The sequence below is a fragment of the Monodon monoceros genome, unplaced genomic scaffold (genome assembly GCF_005190385.1).
Source record: "Monodon monoceros isolate NGI ecotype Baffin Bay Population unplaced genomic scaffold, NGI_Narwhal_1 Super_Scaffold_5, whole genome shotgun sequence".
NCBI lineage: Eukaryota > Metazoa > Chordata > Mammalia > Artiodactyla > Monodontidae > Monodon > Monodon monoceros.
Window position 1 is genome coordinate 51000200 of NW_021703782.1, and position 21347 is coordinate 51021546.

Consider the following 21347-nt stretch of genomic DNA (forward strand, 5'->3'; position numbering starts at 1 on the left):
CTATATTTTATTAATATACTCAAAGCAACAAGTAGATATATACATCTTTGCTTTCATTTGTAGAGGATAGGAACATCTAAAATACAATGTATAGGTTGAGTGGGTAGCTGAAAAGAAGGTGCTTTTAACTGGGAGAGGTTGATTAGGGGTAGGTCAGCTGGAGCCAAAGCATATATATTTTCCCCTCCATTTTTATTTTGACATAATTGACATACAGCAGTATGTAAGTTTAAGGTGTACAGCATAACGATTGGGCACAATAGTTTAGTAAACACCATCTCATATACATACTAAATTAAAGAAATAGAAAAAATATTTTTAGAAGTGCAACTGCAGGAAAAAGCTTTCATAGTGTGGACATTAGAAAATAGAATTAAAAATAACCTGAAAATGCATGCCAAAGAAGCTGTCATTTTTTTGAGAGCTGTTAGTTATTTTTTACCCCCTTTTTCATTCTTAGAGATGGAAGATTGAAGGAAACTGATCAGATCCTTGCTATTAACGGACAGGCACTTGATCAGACAATTACACATCAGCAGGCCATCAGCATCCTGCAGAAAGCCAAAGATACTGTCAAGCTGGTTATTGCCAGAGGCTCATTGCCTCAGCTCATCAGCCCCATAGTTTCCCGTTCTCCATCTGCGGCCAGCACAATTTCAGCTCACTCTAATCCGGTGAGTACATCAGATTTTCAGGAGGAAAAGAACGTATTTTTCTAGTTCGTTAAGGTTTTGTATGGGTTCACACTTCCTGTAGATTCTTTTTGTACTTCTTGGGTTTTTCCCTTTTTGTTGCATCTCTCTGTGGCCTGGAATATTTTTAATGTAATTATGATTAAGTTTATGGCTTCTAAAAACATTTTTTTTAATTTAATTTAATTTTATTTTATTTATACAGCAGGTTCTTATTAGTTATCTATTTTATACATATTAGGGTATACATGTCAATCATAATCTCCCAATTCATCCCACCACCACCACCCCCCCACCCCACGCTTTCCCCCTTGGTGTCCATATGTATGTTCTCTCCATCTGTGTCTCTATTTCTGCCTTGCAAACCAGTTCATCTGTACCATTTTTCTAGATCCACATATATGCATTAATATACAATATTTGTTCTTCTCTTTCTGACTTACTTCACTCTGTATGACAGTCTCTAGATCCATCCACGTCGCTACAAAAGACCCAATTTCATTCCTTTTTATGGCTGAGTAATAGTCCATTGTATATATGTACCACATCTTCTTTATCTATTCGTCTGTTGATGGGCATTTAGGTTGCTCCCATGACCTGGCCATTGTAAATAGTGTGGCAATGAACATTGGGGTGCATGTGTCTTTTTGAATTACGGTTTTCTCTGGGTATATGCCCAGTAGCGGGATTGCTGGGTCATATGGTAATTCTATTTTTAGTTTTTTAAGGAACCGCCATACTGTTCTCCACAGTGGTTGTATCAATTAACACTCCCACCAACAGTGCAGGAGGGTTCCCTTTTCTCCACACCCTCTCCAGCATTTGTTGTTTGTAAATTTTCTGATATGCCCATTCTGACCGGTGTGAGGTGATACCTCATTGTAGTTTTGATTTGCATTTCTCTAATAATTAGTGATGTTGAGCAGCTTTTCTTGTGCTTCTTGGCCATCTGTATGTCTTCTTTGGAGAAATGTCTATTTAGGTCTTCTGCCCATTTTTGGATTGGGTTGTTTGTTTTTTTAATACTGAGCTGCATGAGCTGTTTATATGTTTTGGAGATTAATCCTTTGTCCGTTGATTCATTTGCAAATATTTTCTCCCATTCTGAAGGTCTTTTCATCTTGTTTATAGTTTCCTTTGCTGTGCAAAAGCTTTTAAGTTTCATTATGTTCCATTTGTTTATTTTGTTTTTATTTCCATTACTCTAGGAGGTGGGTCAAAAAGGATCTTGCTGTGATTTATGTCAAAGAGTGTTCTTCCTATGTTTTCCTCTAAGGGTTTTATAGTATCCGGTCTTACATTTAGGTCTTTAATCCATTTTGAGTTTATTTTTGTGTATGGTGTTAGGGAGAGTTCTAATTTCTTTCTTTTACATGTAGCTGTCCAGTTTTCCCAGCACCACTTACTGAAGAGACTGTCTTTTCTCCATTGTATATCCTTGGCTCCTTTGTCATAGATTAGTTGACGATAGGTGTGTTCCATTGATCTATATTTCTGTTTTTGTGCCAGTACCATATTGTCTTGATTATTATGGTAGCTTTGTAGTATAGTCTGAAGTCAAGGAGTCTGATTCCTCCAGCTCCATTTTTTTCCCTCAATATTGCTTTGGCTATTCGGAGTCTTTTGTGTCTCCATGCAAATGTTAAGAGTTTTTGTTCTCGTTCTGTAAAAGATGCCATTGGTAATTTGATAGGGATTGCATTGAATCTGTAGATTGCTTTGTGTAGTATAGTCATTTTCACAATATTGATTCTTCCAATCCAAGAACATGGTATATCTCTCCATCTGTTTGTGTCACCTTTGATTTCTTTCATCAGTGTCTTATAGTTTTCTGAGCACAGGTCTTTTACTACCTCCTTAGGTAGGTTTATTCCTAGGTATTTTATTCTTTTTGTTGCAGTGGTGAATGGGAGTGTTACCTTTCTTTATTGTAGCCTTTTTACTTGACATCATTCCTTAAAAAAAAAAAAAAAAAATTTAGTCCCTTAAAAAAGTTTACTCTAGGGACTTACCTGGCAGTCCACTGGTTAAGACTTCGCACTTCCACTGCCGAGGGCCCGAGTTCGATCCCTGGTCCGGGAACCGAGATCCCTCATGCCGTGCTGTGCAGCCAAAAAATAAATTAAAAAAAAACAAAAAACAATCTTATTGATCTTATCAGAGTACAAGCTCTTTAAAAAAAAGAAAAAAGGAAAAAAAAGCAGTTGACTCTATTGGTAAGCAAATAAAATCTTGATTTTGCTTTGTAAAGTCACTGACAGCTGTCAGTGACTTTAAGAGGTCACTCTGGAATCTCGTGCAGTAGGGTTGATGCAGAAGTTCTTAACAGCTGACAGTTTTTCCTTGATCATCCCTTTTTTTTTAAGTTCTACAAAGGATCTTGCAAATCTCTCTTTACCTGGTTAAATGCAGTCACTATAATGATGTATTGATTATTTCAAGAATGGTTATATCAATAGCAGTAACAACATGTTGAAAGAGAAGTGTACTAAATAAAAGGGACCCTGTTAAAACTCATTATTATGTCTGCACTTAGTTATTTAATACTAATCACAAAATAATATTCATAGAGATGTCAACTGTAATAACAATATTAGTTTTTCCTAAAATGTTTTCAAATTCATATGGGGGCTTTGCTTTCAGGTTCACTGGCAGCACGTGGAGACTATTGAATTGGTAAATGATGGCTCTGGTCTGGGATTTGGCATTGTAGGAGGAAAAGCAACTGGCGTGATCGTGAAAACCATCCTTCCTGGAGGAGTAGCTGATCAGGTAAGCTACTCCAGCAGATTTTTTATGTTTTATCAAAAATACACCTTCATCTTTTACATTTCTGTTAGAAGAGAGTTTGGCTTTAGACAGTGTCAGAATCTTCTCTTTCGCTGGGCTTGTATGTAAAATGTTTTTCTTAGACCTGGGGAGAAATACATTTCAAGAGAGACCTTGATTTTCAGTTACAGTTACAGACAGTGATCATAAGCCTCTTTAGAATCACAGACTAAAGCCCAGGTTGTGGTTTTGATCATTGTAGAGGTATATATCCTTTATTTTATGATTGTAAATCACGTTTATGAGCCTACTTATCTGTTTTATAGCTACAAGGTATTATGGAAAAAAGAATACTTCATTATTGAAGGGCGAAAAATAAGATTCATCTTGTCCCTTTAGTGATGGGTCACTGGTGTCATCTTTGTATATGAAGTACAGCCTGTTTTTATCTCTTAGAGTAGTTTATTAAAGCATTGCCATTTATGCTATGTAAAGTTGTTGGAGCATATGTGAGAAAATTGTGAAGTTACTAATTATGATTTACATTTTAATTTGACAAGTTCTAGTGTCTCTTTTGCCTTGGTTATAATGTTTTATATATAAAGCTGTTTGCTTTTGCATGTGTATTTGAACTTAAATCACGTGCATCAAGTATTTTTCATATTGGTAAATGAAAGGCAGATTTATGGGCAGCCTTATCAATAGAGATAACCTTATCAATTATTGAGAGTAACTCAATAGTATGTGCGTTTTCTTCCTTTTAAACATTAGCCAGTATCATGCAGCATCCAGTGAAATTTCTCTAATTGACAGGCTTGTGGTAAATCAGCTTTACCTTGTGTATAGAGCTGCACTGTCTAATACTGTAGGTACTGGCCACATATCACTTTTTAAATTCAAATTTGAATTAAGTAAAATGAAATAAAATTACCACCCCAGTTCCTCCATTAGACGAGCTATATTTCAAGTGCTCTAGAGCAATATGTTGCTTGTAGCTTCCATATTGGACAATGCAGAACATTTCATCAGTGCAGAAAGTTCTAGTGGACAGTGCCTATATGGAGCCTTACCAGACGGCTGTTCACTTCCCTGGTTTATCTGAATTTAAGTCTCACAAATATTTCATCTGCAAATGAGTTTTTTAGGGATGCAATTTTTTGAAATGGCAATGCAGAAAATTGTGGTATTAACTCAGTGGTTTTTTGTGGTTGATACTGTATTTTGAGTTATATATATTTGTGAAGTGAGTTATACTTCATCTTTCCTTAGTGGCATTTTCTGTTTATTGTATCCCTCAAAAAATTCACAGAAAGACTAGTGCTTTCTTGCATCGAGTGGGTAGAAATCAAATTGAAAAGTTCATATCAACTATTGATTTAAAGAATATTTATGAATTTCATTTACTTATATCACATTTAATGAAGTTAGCATGCTTCAAAAGACAGTTAACATTACAACCGCATGTTTAATGTACCATGATTGGTAATTCATGTAATAGCTCTTTTTTTGTTATTACTCTCGTTCCCTCTAAATGAGGGATTTCTCTGATGAAGTTAATAGTAATAACAACAACAATCTGACTAATCAATCCCTTTTTATTCAGCATGGGCGATTATGCAGTGGAGACCACATTCTAAAGATTGGTGACACAGATCTAGCAGGAATGAGCAGTGAGCAAGTAGCCCAGGTCCTCAGACAGTGTGGAAATAGAGTCAAATTGATGATTGCAAGAGGTGCCATGGAAGAGCCAACGGTGCCCACCTCTTTGGGCATCACGCTTTCCTCATCCCCATCTTCTACACCAGAGATGCGGGTAAGGAGATAAAAGCAGTTGATGGGAAAGTCATAGACTGTAGCACTTAGATGACAGTGGTGTTTATTTAGAAACTAGACTTATTAATGTTAGTGTATTAGTGCTAAAGAATGAAACAAAATTCAAATGTAATGATGTTTCAGCACTAATAATAGTTTATTAAATAGGAATAATGTCTAACAGGTGAAAGATAGATTGCTTAAAAATTCTAGATTACTGTTTTTGATTTTTCTCTAAGCACATTTATGAGGAAAATGTTCTGAATTTTGGATATATTTTAAAGAATTATTTGCTACTAATACCTAAAACATTTAATTCTATCTTTTTCTGACTTAGAAGAGTTTCTGTAAGGTGGGCTGTAAGTTCCAATCATTCCCTTTCAACACCTTGCTTCTTAGTGTCTTTTTTGGGCAAGGTGGATAAATAAGGCTTACTAAAACCTTTCATTGTTGTTTTCAGGTATGTCATATAATTGTTATCAGATTTGTAATAAGTTGCTATTCTTGACCCAGTTATATAATTTTTTTTAGAGAAAAGTTGTGCTTTCAGGGTTGCGACAAAAGCTTTATTCATAGGCAGAGCATTCCATCTTTGTTCTTAACTTGATATGATAGAAGCTAGAATGTTTCAAAATTATTATAATGTGATGGTTATCTCAAATAGTTCAGGTCACAAGATGATAGTGGATTAAATATCAACAAAATAATTTTATCCAGAAATTTCTTAAATATTTAAGAAGAGAATTATGACCAATTTCTTTATGAGCTTTATAGCAAATGCAAGTTCTACATTCCTTTCTTATAGATCTAAAAACAGCTCTTTTCTAAACAGTTGCTACAAATTCTTTCTTTTAATATTCTAACCTCCTCCACAAGCCCTTTAAAACTTTATTAGAACACTTGAAATTTCCATGATTCTGTTGTTTTTAGGATTGAGTTTCGTTGCTATTTTTTGCAGGGAGAAAGAAGTAAAGAAAGAAAGCCTGTTTATGAAAGTATTTAAATGGCATTCTTTTGTGGTAAACAAAACATTTTATTCAGCAATATATAAATGAATGCAATACCAAAAACCACTTGATGTAATTGAAAGCTTAGAAAAATATCTATTCTGTGCATATCATCATTTGTGAAGCTTGTGCCCCTTTTAAAACCATTCGATAGTCAAATTGCCACCCTCTAAAATAGCACTTGCATAAGTCTTATTAAAAATAGAAGACACATTTGTTTCAATTGAAGCAGATTTCATCCTGTCATTTTCTTGTAATTATCTAAACTTTAAACTTTTGCTAAGTTTGCACAGATAATTATGTGCAATGAAAAAAATAAAACTTTACTATAAAATTATATCTCATTTAGGTGACTTATCAGTGAGGTACAGAGTGTGCTTAAAGAAAATCAGAAACCATTACCAGCTCGCCCCAACCTGCATGTCCATTCGAACCAAAGACTTCATTCTTTTGTGATCTTCCTAGGGTTCTCTGTGGAATCTGCTGACACCACACTAGTATATAATGCCAACAACTTATTGATGACTTACTGTGCTAGTTCACTCATGCTTTATTCAGGGAGCCTTGCCCTTCAGTCCAATACATAATAACAAGTCTACATATTAGAGAAATCTGCTTTCAGGTACCACTCCAGGAATGAAGGAAATCATGTGTAAAGGCATTCTTTCCTTCTAAAAAGCTTTTTGTATTAAAGTTTGAATTTATAAAGCAAATACAAGGACAGTTTTAATTAGCTGTTTGATACGTTTCACTCACTGGCTTTCAAAATAATCGTCAGTCTATTAATAGTATATCTGGAGGATAGATTCACATTCATGGTGTTCGAATCAGCTTTCAACTTCAAGTAGTAATAACGGCATGTCTTGAGTGGGCAGTATGGCCCCTACATTCTATAGGAGGAATTAACATACTGTGCAGCTTTTAAGAGCAGGGGTTCTGCAACCAGCTTATCTGCATTTGAATTCTGCCTCTACTAGATTGCTGTTTGTCCTTGGAAAAGTTTGTGTTCCTCAGTTTCACCAGAGAAAAATTGACAGTAATTGTACCTACCTCATAGGCTTATTCTAAGGAGTAAATGAATTGAGACATGACAGGTGTCTGTTATATAGAAACTGCTCAATAATTGTTAGCTGGACTTGTTCTTATTCCTGATAGACAGTTGAGCAGAGCGATGCTTAGAAAAAATCAGTGGCAAAGCTAGATTTGAACTTGCTGATGTGGATTCAAAGTATGAGTTATTTTAACTGTATTACATCCTAACTTCTTCAAAAATGAAGATGAGCCATCCCTGAAAATAGAATTTGTTAATAAGAAACTGTTTAATTTTTAACATTTTGCACGCACAGACAATTATATATTTCTCTGATGGGAGTGTTCAGCTTTACTCTTGACATTCCTTTTGAGTAAAAATGTGATACTCAGTCCAAGTTGTCAAGATTGAAGGAGTAATCCCTACTCTATAATTTTCTAGCTGAGTTCTCTAACACCCAATTACATCATATTATTTCTAAAGATTGTGGCTTAAAAAAGATTATCTTGTTTGTTTACATGTTTATTTATGTGTATATTTATTTATCAATTTTATTTTAGGTTGATGCTTCTACTCAGAAAAGTGAAGAAAATGAGACATTTGATGTAGAGCTCACTAAAAATGTCCAAGGATTAGGAATTACCATTGCTGGTTACATTGGAGATAAAAAATTAGGTAGTTTTTAAACATTAATATTCTATTTCTTTCATCTTGGCAATTGCCTCTAATGTCTTTGTCTTATGAAATATTGAATCAACATAATGTATTTTCAGATTGTCATAAACTGATGGAAATCTTCCTTAGGAATAATTTAGTGCAGGCGAGTCTGATATTTTATTTCAGACAAAACCATTGTCTTTTTCTGTAGCGTAAGTTTCTGCTAGTGGTTTTCTTTGTGTGGTTGGTTGATTTATATCTGTGCAGAATTAGGATTTTATATTTGGAGAATGGAGGATGGGTATTGTTTGAGTGTGCTTTGTAAATAGTAAAGCAAAACAAAGCAAAAACAAACCTATTTCTAATCTTAGAACCTTCAGGAATCTTTGTAAAGAGCATTACAAAGAGCAGTGCTGTTGAACATGATGGAAGAATCCAAATTGGAGACCAAATTATAGCAGTAAGTACACATTTAATAACAGCTTTGTTAATTTTCATGGTTGAGAGATGCATTCTCCTAGTTCATGCAGTTTTGAGAACTACAGGTAGCTCTATACTAATTGAAGCTTGCTTTGGTGGTTTGAGCTGTCATCACAATTAATCATTATTTTGTGGAAGTCAGAGCATTGGATAGAAGCTTTATTGATACCTTTTCTAAAGGTGGGACACTTTCTTGACTAACTGCTAATACATCTGGTTTCTGGTTTTAATGACTTTGGTACATTAATAATCATACTTGTATTTTAGCTGCAGATGCTCCAAAACTGAAGACCAGACATTATCACTTTTAGTGTACTTGAATCTGAAATTGGGTTGTATGCATTTTTTTACATCAGCTTCAGAATGACACTATTTTTGTTGGCACCATGACCAGGGCTCCTTTTAGCTGTAAGACTATAAAGGAATAAAAGAAATAAAGCCAGATCCTCTTGATTAGATCAAGCTCATAATTGTATCCTAGTAACATTAGTATGTTTTGACCACATAGCTGTTCAAGGTAGTATAAAAAGAATCCAACTTTCAGTTCAGTGGAAACTGGACTACCCTAACTACTTCTCAGAACATGAATCCCAGAGACCCTGCATCAAGGGCTTTCTGGTTAAATAAGTTTAGGAAAAACTGCCTGTGATATCATTTCTTAGGGGTCCACAATGCACATTGAAAAATCAAAACCTGAGAAGTTTCCCAATAAAGAAACTTGTTTAACTCTTTTACTTCAGAGGTTCCTAAACTTTTGTAATCATGTTCTTTCTTCCCTCAAACGTATATTCTTTGGAGTACATTTTGGGGAATGCTGATTTATCTTAATATATATTTGTTTATGTGTAATGAAGTCTCTGTTTTCCCCTTGGGATCTTAATAGTAGTTAAGATAGAAGAGTCCTTGTTCACTGCAGCATTATTCACAAGAGCTAAGATGAGTAAGTGACCCAGAGGTCCACCTGCAGATGAATGGATAAACAAAATGTGGTATATACATACAATAAAATATTATTTAGTCTTATAAAGAAGGAAATTCTGTCACATTCTACAACAAAACCTTGAGAACATTATGCTAAGTGAAATAAGCCAGGCACAAAAAGTCATAGCAACAGAAAGTAGAACAGTTGTTGTGAGGGGCTGGTTAGAGGGGGAAATGGGGAGAAGTTGTTCAATGGGTATAGTTTCAGTTTCGCAAGATGAAAATGTTCTGGAGATGTATTGTATGACAACATGAATATACTTAACACTACTGAACTATATACTTAAAAATGGATACGAGTAAATTTTATGTTTTGTGTTTTCTTTCACATTTAACAGAAAGATAGAGATGTCCTTTATCATTCTCTGCTCTTTGCTTCTACATTGCAACTCTGTGACTTTTCTTGACCTTTGTTCTATAGAACTCCTAACTACACCTGTTTACCTCTTGAAATCTGCTCTAAAGACCAAGTTGTGCGTGCCACCTAAGCTGGTCATATCCTGGAAAAGAGCTTTCCCATTGTATCTCTATTTTAACATACAATGAAAATTAACTACTTTACTTTTTTTTTTTATTTTGGAGGGAAAGGAGAGGGAGAGAGTGAATATATATATACTCTAAATCCATATCTGATAAAGAATTAAAAATTGAATACATAGCTAATGTACTTGCCCCCCAGACTATATATTTGAATCTAATAGAAACCTTTTTTAAAAACCAGCATTCTTGAGATATAACTCACAGAACATATAATTTGCCCATTTAAAGTGTATGATTCAGAAGCTTTTAGTATCTTTACAGTTGTGCGTTCATGATCACAATCAATTTTAGAACATTTTCATTAACCTTTAAAAGAAACCCATCCCATTAGCGGTTACTCCCTAATTCCTCCATCCTCCCAGCCCTACACAACTACCAATCTACTTCCTATCTCAATAGATTTGCCTGTTCTGGACATTTCATGTAAATGGAATCATTCAATAGGTGGTCCTTTGTGATTTGCCTCTTTTGCTTAGCATAATGTTTTCACGGTTCATCTATGCTGTAGCATGTATCAATTCTTAATTTCTCTTTATAGCTGAATAATATGCCATTGTAGAGACATACTACATTTTAGTTATCCATTCATTAGTTGATGGACATTTGAGTTGTTTCCACTTTTTGGCTATTACAGACAATGCCGCTGTGAACATTCATGTACAAACTTTTGTGTGGAGGTATGTTTTCATTTCTCCTGGGTGTATACTTAGGAGTGGAAATGCTGGATCATATAACTCCATGTTTAACCATTTAGCAAGAAGCAAGATTCCTTAACCTACAAAATTGGGGTAAAGGCACTTCCCTTGTATGATTTTTAGGAAAACCAAATGAATTATTTATATAAAATACATAGTATGCATGGCACAGAAGTACAGTTTAATTAAGCATATGTTTATTAAGGGTCTGAAATGATTACACATTTAAGTCTCACAAAAGTTTCCTTTCAAGCTTGTCATTATTTTCATTCTTATATAAGTGGAATCTCAAATATAATTTCACCTAGGCAAGATCAGTGGTAAAGGAAATTTTTGACTCAAAAGCGGAAGCACCCTTCTTCTGAAGTATTTTCTTGCTTTCAATAAAATCACTATCTTTGCTGTCATCAGTGTTATGATTTTTAATTTTTAGCAACATTCTCTTCAAAGTTGGAAGCACCTCGACTTTTAAGGAACATGACGCAGTACTTTTGATCATGCGTTAATTTTGTGCAAAATACCATCATCTTGTGGGCTTTTGAGATACGGGTAGGACAGTTCTTCATACTAGTTCCTTTTCACAACTGCTGTATTTGATTTTTTTTTTGATTTTGTCCTAGCAGCAGCTACTTGGAACTATGTTTTTATTTTGTAATTGTTGAGACGGTGAGAAGATTAAGAAATTATTTCCTACTATTTTGAGGATGTATTATTTTGAAACATTAAACTCTTTTGTTATAAGATTCCTGTTTTACGAATTGCGCTCTGTTGACCCCTAGAGTTTCACTGTAGACATTACGGGGCGGGGAATAGAGACTTTTTTTTCCACATTATATATTGGTATTCTATATAGGAATTATTTAATAAAAGGACTATTTTTTTTTAAAGTTGACCAACCTTGTCATTAGATAAAATCATATACTCATTTTTTTAGATTGGTATACAGAGATCCTTGATAAAAGCAGTATAGAATTAACGTCTGATTTAAAAAAAATACTAAACAAGCATGTATTGTTAAATAAGGAAAGGTATCAAGTGTTGCCTTTGGTATTCTGTGACTTTGTTAATAGTCCCAAGTTTTGTATGTGTGTATAGATATAGGCCATGTTGGAGGAGGCTTGGCCAGCTAGATTGAGTGTGCTAAGGAGCTGGGCTTTTCCATTTGTTCTAACTAGGATTTCCCCCCTTACTAATTGCACCTGTTAATTGTGGTATCTGCACTGCACATTTTGAGGATGTTGGATCTCTCCTTGAGATAGCACATAGGCAGTTTACTGCCATTGCACCTAGTTCCACAGCACTTTTGTCTCTGGGACAGTTGGGTCTGAAGCCACTCTTAACTCTCTTCCTGTGATATTGAGGGATCAGAGATGGCCTGAGCCCTGATTTAGGTTTCGGTGACCTTGTCTCATATGTATGATGGGTGTAATTATGTTGATCAGAAACTGCTCCCATAGGGCTTGGGGTTTTCATGTTTATTAATCACTTCTTCACTTTATTTATAATAATACCAGTTTCTGAGCATCTTTCCAGTACAAAGTGCCATGTGCTGTAATTTTGGGAAAGTGGGTACCATTATTCTCATATTACAGATGAAGATACTGAGAAATTTGAACCAAAGTCTAGGTTTAAAAGTCCGTGGTTATTCCATTGTAGCAATTTCTTCTGTGCTAGTACCTACCATCTCTGACATTTGTGTAAGGGATATATTTTAAAATTCAGGTCATCAGGTTTTGAAAAAAAGGGAAAAATGTGTTTTTTTTCCTTTACATAATGAACTTTATCGCTACTAAGTAGAAAAAATCATATACATTCGATTTTTCTTAGTGAAACTGCATTTAAAAATTGAGCCATAAAGGGCTTCCCTGGTGGCGCAGTGGTTGAGAGTCCGCCTGCCGATGCAGGGGACACGGGTTCGTGCCCCGGTCCGGGAGGATCCCACATGCCGTGGAGCGGCTGGGCCTGTGAGCCATGGCCGCTGAGCCCGCGCGTCCGGAGCCTGCGCGTCCGGAGCCTGTGCTCCGCAACGGGAGAGGCCACGGCAGTGAGAGGCCCGCGTACTGCAAAAAAAAAAAAGAGCCATAAAAATCTATTGTAGATGAAAACTTACAGCCTAAGTTCTGTGCATTGTAAGAATTTTTATGGCACCTCAGAGTTGAGATTTTTCTCCTTTACTACCCTGAGAGTAAATAACATGTTTATTTCTCTTAGATTAATTTTTGTCTTTGAAGTCTAAAGAATATAAAATTTAAACATGGCTTAAAAAAACCCTTCTCATAGAAACCACTCTTAATAGTTTGTGATTTAAAATTTCAGAAAATTTCCATGTATCTATATTTAAGAGGATCATATTAGTGTATACCTTTTTATTGTTTATTTTACTTAGAAATATACCTGGGAGGTAGTCATATTAGCACATATAGATCTATCATAATATACTTAAGTAACCCTTATTCATGGAGAGTTATGTTGTTTATAGTTTCTTGCTAATATAAATAACTATTACACACCACTTTGGATATCTTTTATGGATCAAGACTTGAAACATTTGACTTTGCTGTAATGGTAGTATTTAGATTTGAATTTTACATATTTTATTACTCAGCACTGGATCTTGTATGCCACTGTTTTCTTTTTGTTGTTGTTGTTGTTTTTTGGGTTTTTTTGCGGTACGCGGGCCTCTCACTGTTGTGGCCTCTCCCGTTGCGGAGCAACAGGCTCCAGACGCGCAGGCTCAGCGGCCATGGCTCACGGGCGCAGCCGCTCCACGGCATGTGGGATCTTCCCAGACCAGGGCACGAACCCGTGTCCCTTGCATCAGCAGGCGGACTCTCAACCACTGCGCCACCAGGGAAGCCCTGCCACTGTTTTCTTACGTTGAATTTTAAATCTGATTAATCTCTTAGTCAGCTAGAATTTTTTTTAGTAAATTTTAAATGAAAGAATGTGTTGGTAGACTTTCTGAACCTTTTCTGTCTGATAACCTCTTCTGTTGCCTTTGCACACTTGGATGATTTGGCTGGGGATAACATAGACTTTGCATAAGGAAGACTTAGTGGGGATAATCTTAAACAACCTTGGAAATTTTGTCATCAACTCTCTTTTAATTTTTTATAGGGAAGGGTCTTCCCTTTTCCCTGGAAGAAATCTTAGGCAAGTGCCATGACTTACATTGTTCTTAGAGAGTAAAATGCCCTATGGCCAATTAAAAATCACCAAATACAACCCCAATTTAGTATTAAAAATCTCCCATCCTAAATAATTAATTTCAGACTGCCTCCCTGGCCTCCCAGAAGCCTGCTATGAACTGATGGCTTACATAGGGATAGAGAATGCACTCTCCAGTATGTCTTCCCTACCTAGCTTTTCTTTTCCTCCCTCACCTTCTCATTTGCTTTCTGACTCTTACCAGTGTAAAAGGTGAGAGAAGGAAGAGAGGAAAAGACAGTAAGACACTTCATCCTTGACTGACACTGTTGTAAGATGGCTTTGTACTGAGTGAACCTGGAGGATATTCAAAACCGACTGTCATTTAGGGTTGCTTCTTGGATTCCTGAGAGATCCTTGTGGAGATATTTGAACTTTCCATGACAGATGGTAGATTTTTTCATCTGACTGACTCTTCTTCCCTTTGGCCCTGGTTTCTCAGCATTCTGCTCCATAGATTCTCTCTTTGGGGGTACCATTATTCCCTAGGGGTACTCTTGGGTAGGTTTCAAGATGGCTCCAGCCTGGCTGTCTCGTGTGTGTGTGTGTGTGTGTGTGTCTGTGTGTGTGTGTGTGTGTCTGTGTGTGTGTGTGTGTGTGGTCCCCTTCTGGTCTGTGCCCAGACAGAGTTAGGCTGTTGAGCAGTTCTCAACATAATAGCAGTTTTCTCTTGCTTCACTTTCAGAGCAGTTAAACAGCCTCTCCCTTAACCTCCTTACAGAGCTAGACACAGTCTACTACCTTCTTCCCTACAACACGTGACGCAGCTCTTCTGACTTGTGGTCAAAGGCTAAACATCTAGGTGGAGTGGGGACTTACAACACTCTTCTCTCTAGGAAAAAACAAAACAAACCTAACAACCCAGCCCGTTTATGCCCTAAATGTGTACAAATTATAATTCTTGACCAGTTTGTTTAAATTTCTGCATGGTGGCCATCTCACAACACGGTATAGGATATAAATAATCATAGCATCTCAAACATAATTTCCATTTTCACATATGTTAACACTGAATATAAAATTTTGGGTTTGTAATTTCTTTCACAAAGGATAACCTGCTCACTCTGTTGCCTGATAGATGCTGATAGATTTTTTTCTTTTGATTTTTGAAATCTAAGAATTTAACCATGATATGTCTGGTGTTAGTTTTTTTCCCCTAGTTTTTCATATACCTCTGATTTATAGAGGCAAATTTCTTTATCTACTAATCATTTCTTTGATTATTTTTTCCTCCATTATTCTCTTCTCCTTGTATTTCTTTTCACAATTATATTGATTTTCTAGATCAGCCACATTATGTCTTCAGTCTTATTTCCCTGACCATTTTTATCTATTTATTCTTATCCTCTGAAATATGGGAAAATTGCATATTCCTGTCTTCCATTCCTTGACTTTGTTTTTGTAGTATTTAAAATCAGGTTGACTGCCTTCACTGTAACAGTTTTCTTTTTCTTTTTTGGTAGATACTTGTTCCTTCTTTGTACGTATAATCCCTACTTCCATCAATATAATGAATTATGAATTCCTTTGAAGGGAAGTTTCAGAAAATAACCTTTTTTCCTGTTCACTGCAGTGACAGTCTCATTGGAAGATGTTTGTACTGATGCTTCAGGGCACTTGCCTTCTTTTGGACTGTGGTATTTAATTCTTGTGACCTTTAGTTATTCTCAGAGATCTCAGTGAGAACTATGCTTGTACAAAAGGGAGTTGAGATGGATTTCTGTACAAATAATTCAGGAATTGACAAAGCAAGAAGGAAGGGGAAAGTTTAAATTTAGTCAGTTTCACTTGTAGATTAATAGAATAGAGAGGGAAATCAGGAAACCACAATGGGGAACGTTACCTCTCTATAGTAAGAGATTGTTTCCTTTGTGTAAGCAGGAGTTAGTTGGGGTTGTGTGCGTATGCATGTGTGTGCATAGTGTGACTTCACTGCACATATGTAATTCTGTGCTGCCCCATGCTCCCAGCTTGGTGTGACCTCTAGCACTTGGTGTAGTTTTTAGAATCACTGGTTAGGGTCCGCATGTACCATCTGACTTCCTCCTTTTTTTTTTTTTTTTTTGTGGTACGCGGACCTCTCACTGTTGTGGCCTCTCCTGTTGCGGAGCACAGGCTCCGGATGCGCAGGTTTAGCGGCCATGGCTCACGGGCCCAGCCGTTCTGCGTCACGTGGCATCTTTCCGGACCGGGGCACAAACCCATGTCCCCTGCATCGGCAGGCGGACTCCCAACCACTGCGCCACCAGGGAAGCCCTGACTTCCTCATTTTAATGAAGGGCAGTTGTTGGATTTTACTGAAGTTTCATCTTACAGACGAGAGAAAGTATTCCCTCAAATTTAGAGATCCAGCTGGCCTGCCTTCAATCTCGTCATGTTCAGACCATTCCTCATAGAAGTTCCTCCAAGTTACTGGTATAGGGACTTGTCTTCTTCCATGGTTTCCAGTTTTGTTATGGTGTTTTCTCTGTTATTATATTTTTACTAGTCTTTCCAAGAGGGAATCAACAAGGTGGTGGTGGGAGGAAAGAGGAGAGTGTTAGACACCTATGTGCAAGTTGCCATTTAGCTCAAAAGTGTCATACAAAACTTAAGTAACTTCCAAAGTCCAATTGATCATTTAGATCAGAGGTCTCTAGATTTCTGATTGAATATCCCCATTGGTAAAAAAATCTGTGTCTATCGATCTATAAACTACCCCTTTCTCCTTCCTCTTTTATCCTCTCTATATATTCATATATGATATATGTTGTTTTATATGTATTATATATATTGTTTTATACACATAGTTAATGTATGTATTATATATGTGTGCGTGTAAAACAAATGAGATTTAAAATATGTTTAATTAAGAGTTGTGTTATATTCTTCCAGAAACCTCTGCAGTAAGGGTACTTCATCTTGGAGATCACTGACCTAGGTCTTTATTGTAGTTCTCATTCATTTAGTAAATATTTGAGTGCCTAATGTGGTCAGCACTGTGCTCAGAAAAGCATGACACTTAATAGCCATTTTATAGTCATTTCACAATTCAAAGGGAATATCAGTGACTTTGAATTTCAACATTAAATTTATTGTTCCAGCTTTCCAAACTGTTTTCAAATTTTATGTATTAAAAAAATAAGGTGTTATAATCTGCATTTATTTGTTCAAAAATATAATTTGCTTTCCAAATAAACCTTTGACATATGAGCCAGTTTCTCATTTCTCATTTGTGAATATCTACTGTGTGAACAGCACTGTTCTTTTTTTTTTCCCGGGGCATTGGCAGTGAGAACGTGGAGTCCTAACCACTGGACCGTGAGGGAATTCCCAGCACTGTGTTTTGATGCCACACAGAGCCTGTCCTCTTGGAGGATGCAGAAATAAACCAAATAATGACAGAAAACGTAAAATTAAATTTCTGATAAGTGCTGTGAAGGAGAAATGGTAAAGGGGACTTTGACTAAAGTCAGGGGCATCAAGATAGCTTAATTGTGGAAATAACTATTGAACTGAGATCTAAAGTACTTATGGGTGTTTTAGTAAATAGATAAGAAAGAGCATGGGCTGGAGCAGGCTGTCCAGAGAGTTTAGACTGAGGGAACAGAACTTGCAAAGACCTCACGGCTGAAGGGAGCACTGCAGGTCAGAGACACGGAAATGGTCCTCTGGGGCTGGAGTGCAGAGAAATAGGCAGCATCCTACAGGATGAGGTTGGTGATGGGAGGTGGGGTTGACACAGCCATCCTAAGCCATGTTAAAAATTTGGAGCATTGTCTCGAGTGTTCTACGAAAGGCCGGGGGTGGGTGGGTGATGGAATCATATCTGTAGTTTGGAAAGGTCACAGGGGCACCATCAAGTGTTTTGTCATTTGTGAACTAGAAAAAGGGGAAATATTTTTTGAAGAGGCAAAGAAATAAAAAGGAAGGTAGTTTTGTCATCTTTCTTTTTTTAAAGCCAGTGTAAGTATGATTTCGGAATTTGTCAGCACTGTCAGTAGCCACTTACCTCACTGTCTTCTATACCTCTGTATCCTGCCTAGGACTGATTTCCAAACTTGACTGTGCATTAGGATCCCCTAAGAAATATAAAAGAATATTTTAAAAGGTGGAGAATCCTGGCCCCCTCTCTAGACTCACTGGCTCATAATTTCTGGAAGTGAGACCCCTTAGTTTGTATTAAAACAGATGAAACACTCCTGCGTGATTCCAGTGCGTCTGAGCCAGTACTGGTCCCCAGACAGGTTTTAGCCCATCCCCCCACCTAGGGGAATACTCATTCCCAATTTTGTTCTCACTGACAAGCAGTAACCGTGTGTTTCGTGGGTTGGTAATACAGCTATCCTTTTATTTTTAACATGTCTTGTTCTTATCATAGGTAGATGGCACAAACCTTCAGGGTTTTACCAATCAACAAGCAGTAGAGGTGTTGCGACACACAGGACAGACTGTTCACCTGACATTAATGAGGAGAGGAGCAAAGCAGGACGCTGAGCTCGCGTCACGGGAGGACATCACAAAAGATGCAGTTTTGTCTCCTGTTAATGCAAGTGTAAGCAAAGGTAAGGCCACGTGAATCTGGTTTTCAGTTAGACTCTTAACATCATTTTGTATTTTTTCTAATTCTGAAATTATTTAAAGAGTCACTTTTTGTCTTAAGTATTCATTATGAACCAAGTAAAAAGAGAATTTGTTAAAGTTGAGATTAACTGGAACAAGAGATGCATCCATTAACTATAGAATGGGCTTCCGAATAAAGCAGATTTCTATACTGTTTATTCAGTCACCACTTCTCATTTGGAAACACATGCAGTCATTTGCTTTCTGTCCTTGCCTTACTTTTGGATGTCATTGCTACATTTTCTCTTTAGGGGGAAATATGTTCTGCCTAGATTATGTGTGTGACCCCCATAATGTTTCTAAATGCCCACCGTTTCCTTGAAGGAATCAACTTTAATTCAGTGTGTAGGCTTGGCTAGCTCAGTCAGTAGACCATGAGACTCCTATTTCCACATTTAGAAATGTCATTCATAAGCTGTTTGTACATGGATATGTCTGAAAATTACTGAAATCCTCATGTAGCTCCCTGATGCAAGTATTTATTGCTAGAAGTCAGGCTGTTGGTTTGAAAGTGTGTTTTATTTCTCAGACTGTTGACGTTTCTGGTATTTATGCCGTACACTACTAATTGCAGACCAGGAGAGAGGGAAGCAAGTCACAGGAGAACTTCATTACTTCTTTGTACCATTAACAGAAAAGTTTACCTACAGAAAGCAAACTCTCATTTAGGTGTTCAAATAAAGCGGGGTTTGAAAAATTCAAGTGCTTGATTATATTACAGACATAACTACTAAAATTTTCTTATCTTTAAGAAAATTATGAAGAAGATGAAGATTCTTTATCTTTGAGGAGAAACACCAGCATATTACCAATTGAAGAAGAAGGTAAACACTTGGAGCCAGGTTATTATGTTCTTTATTGAATTTTAGAGAAATGATTTTTATAAATGTGATTCAACCTCTCTGGATATATTGTAAATTACAAAAAAAAAAAAAAAACTTTCAAAAAAGATTCTTGAAAATCCTTCTTTACAGATTGATTAATTGCTCCAGTAGATTAAAATAGTTTATAGCTGGCAGATTTTCTTGCTGAGTCCGTCTTTTTTTTCTTCTACATTTTTTTTAATCAGAACCTTTAGGAACCATTCAGTTACATACATGGCTTTATTTCATTCCCCTTATTTCTTAGGATAGATCCAAGTTGTCTCTTATTGAGCAAGCAGTAATAAAGTTAAAAGGGTTTTTTAAATAAACACAAGAGAATCTTTAAAGCATAAGCTTTAGGAATGAAATTATCCTTATTTTGGGGACTTTTTCTTCTAAATTTTTCGAAAGTTTTAAATTTTGAAAGGAGTTATATGAGAAATTATTAAGCCTCCCTGAGGTTTCTCTCACTATATACCTAGAATTCATCAAACTGTTTCATAAATTTTAGGGCGGCATAGTTTTAGTATATAATTATGCCCGAATGTTGCTGCCTTTGTTTTAGGCTGGATGCTGTGTGCTTCCCTGACCTGTCATATTGCTTTAGGTGTTTGATAAGTTAAATCCAGTGAACAAAGTCCAAGACTGATCTTTCTTATGAGAATTCTGCCCTTCACTAAATAATTATATTGCAGCTTTGTAGTTCTTTAAAATAGTTCCTCTTTTATTATTTTTTTTTCTACTGAAAATTGTGATTTAACTTTTTTATTTTAAAGGGATATTTGTGTTTGCAGTGATATCCCAGAAGTGACAGGTGTAGGACTCTCAGGGATTTAGTCACATTTTGCTATTTTTACACTCATAGGTGTAGAAATTATTTAGGATAATGTGAATATCCAGAGGAGTGGGACAGGATAAAAATGTTTCAAAGCATAAAACTTGAGAGTAAGAAGGGATGGGTGTGGGGGATGGTCTTGAAGGCTCAGCCATCTGTTTTGCTTTGGTGAATGTGCATATGTGTATGGGAGGCTAGGTGGGAGAGGGTCTAGACTTAGAATCAGGAGTCCTACATTCTTTTTAAAATAAAGGAAAAATGTCTGAATGATTCTAATGCATCTGTTCTAGTGCTGGTCCTCTGACAGGGGATAAGATGTTGCCTCTTCCACAGAAATTTGACGCATAATGTGAGCCTGGACAAATCATTTGACTTCACAGTAACATCAGGAGACTGGACTTTTTTTTTTTTAATTTTTTTTTAAATTTTAATTTTTCAATTTTTTTTAAATTTATTTTTTACATCTTTATTGGAGTATAATTGCTTCACAATGGTGTGTTAGTTTCTGCTTTATATAAAACAAAGTGAATCAGCTATACATATATCCCCATATCCCCTCCCTCTTGCGTCTCCTTCCCACCCTCCCTATCCCACCCCTCTAGGTGGTCACAGAGCATTGAGCTGATCTCCCTGTGCTATGCAGCTGCTTCCCACTAGCTATTTTACATTTGGTAGTGTATATATGTCCATGCCACTCTTTCACTTCGTCCCAGCTTACCCTTCCCCCTCCCTGTGTCCTCAAGTCCATTATCTACGTCTGCATCTTGATTCCTGTCCTGCTCCTAGGTTCTCCATGACCATTTTTTTTTTTTTAATTCCATATATATGTGTTAGCATTCGGTATTTGTTTTTCTCTTTCTGACTTTCTTCACTCTGTATGACAGACTCTAGGTCCATCCACCTCACTACAATGACTGGACTTTATGGTTTTTTAAATATGCCTGAAATCTGATCTTGGGGCATTTGGGAAAGGGGGAGAATGAAGGGTTTTGTGACTGTAGGTTGGTTGTATGAATACAAATTTCAGACTGTTGTTATCAGCAGCTTACAGATTCCGCACTTTCTCCATTCCAAATCCCACCCTGCTTGAATCTCTGCCCACCTGTGTAAACACAACAGAATCAGAGAATGGGGTTATGGGAGGAGGTAGGACTAGCTGACCCACCTCTTTCTAACC

The 21347-nt window shown here is 36.5% G+C and overlaps 1 protein-coding gene across 12 annotated transcripts in view; it reads left to right on the forward strand.

Annotated features, from left to right (window-relative positions):
- MPDZ (multiple PDZ domain crumbs cell polarity complex component) overlaps positions 1–21347 on the forward strand; it is a 264202-nt gene that overhangs the window by 60478 nt on the left and 182377 nt on the right. For all 12 annotated transcript variants that reach the window (XR_003790781.1, XR_003790780.1, XR_003790786.1 and 9 more), the window contains 7 exons: positions 461–674; positions 3336–3464; positions 5065–5274; positions 7871–7985; positions 8339–8427; positions 18231–18414; positions 19225–19296. Coding sequence is in view for 4 of the 12 variants with exons in the window: in XM_029202750.1 (XP_029058583.1) it covers positions 461–674; positions 3336–3464; positions 5065–5274; positions 7871–7985; positions 8339–8427; positions 18231–18414; positions 19225–19296 (1013 nt within the window). In the remaining 8 variants the exon portion in view is untranslated. The remainder of the gene's footprint in view (positions 1–460; positions 675–3335; positions 3465–5064; positions 5275–7870; positions 7986–8338; positions 8428–18230; positions 18415–19224; positions 19297–21347) is intronic.